The 4,073-nt window shown below is 40.5% G+C and overlaps 1 protein-coding gene across 1 annotated transcript; it reads left to right on the top strand.

Moving 5' to 3' along the window:
* Positions 1 to 561: 561 nt before the first annotated feature.
* LOC141696673 (laccase-4-like) lies at positions 562 to 3,839 on the top strand. Its single transcript, XM_074500787.1, has 6 exons — positions 562 to 874; positions 976 to 1,127; positions 1,215 to 1,459; positions 1,617 to 1,745; positions 1,895 to 2,815; positions 2,980 to 3,839. The coding sequence occupies exons 1-6, from the start codon at positions 785 to 787 to the stop codon at positions 3,108 to 3,110; spliced, it is 1,668 nt and encodes a 555-aa protein (XP_074356888.1). The 5' UTR covers positions 562 to 784; the 3' UTR covers positions 3,111 to 3,839.
* The last annotated feature ends 234 nt before the right edge of the window (positions 3,840 to 4,073 follow it).

The raw sequence follows: 4,073 nt of genomic DNA, 5'->3' as shown, positions 1-4,073 counted from the left end.
ATGACATTTTAACAAAAATTAACATAATTCCCTAAATTATGGGGTGGGGGAATGGACGGGGATTGGGATTGGGATTGGGATTGGGATGGGAATACTCTCAATGCACCTTTCTCCTACTATAATTTCAGCTCTCCTATTCTCCACCTGTTTTCAACAACACAAATCACAAGCCATCTTCTTGTCCTTTATTTCCTTTTTATTAAAACTAAACTAGTAAACTTTCTCTAACTTATCTAGATTAGATCAACTACAGATTAAAACCTTCCAAAAAATTTTACTTTCTGACCCCATGTCCCGTTATAAAAAGTTACCTTTGTTGGCACTAGAAGATCGACTAGTTTCGTAGGAATATACTAAGTTGTATTGTTGTTGTTTGGTTGGATATAGCTAGGATTAGTTGTAATTAGAGCACTAGTTTCTGGTGATGTAGAGTTTGCAGACCAACAATATGAAGTTGTTAGTTATGCATCTAGAACTACCCTTAGCTTTAAAGTACCTTATTATACATGTCTTCTTTTTATATTTATATTAACACTTAACAAACTTTGTGTAGATCGCAAGAAATTAGATTTAACACGCACGTTTTACACCTAATGCATGAGTTATGAGAATCAAATGTATGCATTAAGTCTGCATCTTCCCTTGAGAATAATTTTGCCCCCACCTAACTACTATAATAACACCTTAGCAGCTACTATCTTTTTCTCTATTTAAGCGTGCATTTCCTAGACAGACCTAGGTACAACTTGATCATTTCATCAGTTTTCGAGAGAGTGAGAGAGAGATGGCGGTGGCATTGATTCGAGTTTTGTTTATGGTGGTATGCCTGTTTCCTGTATTGGTTCAGTGCCGGATTCGTCATTACAAGTTCAATGTAAGTCGTCAACTTGAATACATTTAGCAAATTTGTACTCTGAGCTTAAGAAATATGCATACAGTACATATAGTGAGTAATGTTGGTAAATGAGGCTGCAGGTAGTGATGCAGAATACAACCAAGCTTTGCTCAAGTAAGCCCATAGTCACAGTAAATGGGCTTTTTCCGGGACCAACTGTATCAGCTAGAGAAGGTGACAGAGTACTTATCAAGGTGGTCAACCATGTTAAGTACAACCTCAGCATCCACTGGTATATTTCCTCTCTAAATTTTCATACAAGTACTTGCTGTCTGTCTTACAATTCTAATAATTTTCCCCTTTTTCTCCATTATTTTAGGCATGGGATTCGACAAATTCGGACGGGTTGGGCTGATGGACCAGCATATATAACACAGTGCCCAATACAACCAGGCCAAAGTTATGTGTACAATTTCACTGTGACAGGGCAAAGGGGTACACTCTGGTGGCATGCACATATTCTATGGCTCAGGGCCACTGTCCATGGGGCTATAGTTATCTTACCTAAACTTGGGGTGCCTTACCCTTTCCCAGCACCAGATAAAGAAGTTGTGGTTGTATTAGGTGACAACTTATTCACTAATGTCATGGTCCCTGTTTTAATAAATTTTAGGGTGCCTCTAAGAGCCTTGAACCATCGACCACTTACTGAACCATGGGGTCTCTTATGGTCCTATTACCAAGCCCTGCAGATTCTAATGATATTTTTCTCAATTTTTAGGAGAATGGTGGAAATCTGATGTGGAGGCTGTGATTAAGGAAGCGACAAAGTCAGGCTTAGCGCCAAATGTCTCTGATGCCCACACTATTAATGGGCATCCGGGGCCTGTCTCAACATGTTTAACACAAAGTTAGTATCTCTAGCAATATTGTAGCCTTGTGGATACCATTCTCATCTTTGTGACAAGAGATCGAGGGTTAAGTATCAGCAGAGGCATGTGTGGGATTCTTAAAACTTCTAATACGAATGAAACACATTTTTATTGTTTTTGCGTGCAGGAGGATTCAATTTACCGGTAGACTCTGGAAAGACATACATGCTACGAGTAATCAACGCAGCTCTTAACGAAGAACTCTTTTTCAAAATTGCTAATCATAAGCTCACAGTAGTGGAAGTGGATGCAGCGTATGTAAAGCCCTTCAAAACAGGTACAATAATTATAGCACCAGGGCAAACCACAAACGTCCTAGTCAGAGCAAATCAAGAAAGTGGCAAATACTTAGTTGCGGTTTCTCCTTTCATGGACGCACCAATATCAGTTGATAATGTGACTGCCACAGCAACGTTACATTACTCAACCGCAACACCCTCTAGTGTTAAAACGACCCTAACAGCCCCACCACCTCAAAATGCCACTACATTAGCTATGAAATTCAGTGACTCTCTCAGAAGCCTCAACTCGAAAAAATATCCAGCTCAAGTGCCATTAGAAGTTGACCATTCACTTTTGTTCACAGTTGGGCTCGGAGTGAACCCTTGTGCAACATGTGTGAATGGTAGCAGAGTTGTGGCGGATTTCAACAATGTGACATTTGTGATGCCGAAAATCAATCTTCTACAAGCACATTACTTCAAAATTAATGGAATTTTTACAGATGACTTTCCTGGGAAGCCTGTAATGCCATATAATTACACTGGAACACAGCCTAAAAATTTTGGAACAGTCAAAGCTACAAAACTTTATAGGCTGGCTTATAACTCTACTGTAGAGTTAGTGTTACAAGGTACAGGAATGGTTATTCCTGAAAATCATCCAATTCATTTGCATGGATTTAACTTCTTTTTTGTTGGAAGAGGAGTTGGAAATTTCAAGAAAAAGGACCGCAAGAAATTTAATCTTGTAGATCCCGTTGAGAGGAACACTGTCGGAGTCCCTTCTGGTGGATGGACTGCTATAAGATTCAGGGCCGACAATCCAGGTATAGAAGAATTTTATTTGTTTGTAAATTTCTTGTTTTTTGCAAGGCCCTAACCCTGAAACTCACACACGTGCTTCCACTGAAACTCGAACTCTCAACCTCTTGTTTGATGCTAACTAAATAGCGGTATCAGCTAGACTACTAATGTGTGTGGGGTTCTGCAGGTGTTTGGTTCATGCATTGCCATTTAGAAGTACATACAACATGGGGATTAAAAATGGCATTTGTTGTGGACAACGGGAAAGGGCCTAATGAGTCTATTCTACCACCCCCACCAGATTTTCCCAAGTGTTGATAAAAAGAAGTTAGGAGAGTAATTATAGTCTTCTATTATAATATACGGGATTGCTTTAAATCATCTCATTTCATAGATTTCAACCTAATTTTCTTTTTTTGTATAGAAGATATTAAATCATATAAGTAAATCTTGTACATGAGACAGAACTCAGAAGATGCAGCATGTTGTTGAGCAAGCAAAGTGTAAGGCTCCATATTCAATAAATTGGCCCAAGTTTCTTACTTTTGGAAAATGTAATATACTTACACTACACTTCAAGAGAGGAAAGAATCCAATCTTCTGCTCTGTATGTGAGAATATGTCAAATTCACCAATCATACTAGGCAGTATCTTCAAGTTTGATTCTTAATTTATGAACATGGTCAGTGATAGTACCTAGAAGGACTACTCCTAGGCTCCTAGCTCCATACAGCTCCTAGAAGGTCTACTCCTAGGCTCCCAACTCCATATAGCTCCTGGGAGGACTACTCCTAGGCTCCTAACTCCGCGCAGCTCCTGGGAAAAATAGTCCCGCACACTACCAGTCCTAACCAGCTCAGTCCTGCAAGCCTAACCTTGGTAAATCCCAGCACGTGAGACGTTGGCCCAGGCACATGATGGGGACAACTGTCACACATCAATCATGAGAATAATCAGGGCACGTGTCAGAGGATCCTCAGAACATTCTTCAGCCAGTCCCGCACTGACGCGTGTAAAGCATCCACTCCAGCCAGGTGTCCTCCGCTCCCAGAACCAACGACTATGATCTAAATGTACCAACCCCAAAACCCTACCCTTGGGCTATAAATAGCCCAAGCAGGTGAGGTTTTGGGGTTAATCATTCTTTCACACTCATATACACACACAACCACCTTACATTCATATTCATCTTCGTCTTCCCAAAAAGCCAGTTCTTACTCTCACGCCGGAGGCGCCGCGGGACTCCAACCCCCCTTCCGGTGTTGTTTTGTAGGAACCCAA

This window comes from Apium graveolens, chromosome 11, assembly GCF_009905375.1.
Source record: "Apium graveolens cultivar Ventura chromosome 11, ASM990537v1, whole genome shotgun sequence".
NCBI lineage: Eukaryota > Viridiplantae > Streptophyta > Magnoliopsida > Apiales > Apiaceae > Apium > Apium graveolens.
The sequence above is the reverse complement of the archived record's forward strand: the minus strand, read 5'-3'. Positions and strand labels throughout refer to the sequence as shown.

Excerpts from the sequence above, each read along its gene's own strand:
- LOC141696673 (XM_074500787.1), top strand. The coding sequence starts at position 785 with ATGGCGGTGGCATTGATTCGAGTTTTGTTTATGGTGGTATGCCTGTTT. Across the intron at positions 875-975 it reads TTCGTCATTACAAGTTCAAT|GTAGTGATGCAGAATACAAC; the intron begins GTAAGTCGTCAA and ends ATGAGGCTGCAG. Across the intron at positions 1,460-1,616 it reads AGAAGTTGTGGTTGTATTAG|GAGAATGGTGGAAATCTGAT; the intron begins GTGACAACTTAT and ends CTCAATTTTTAG.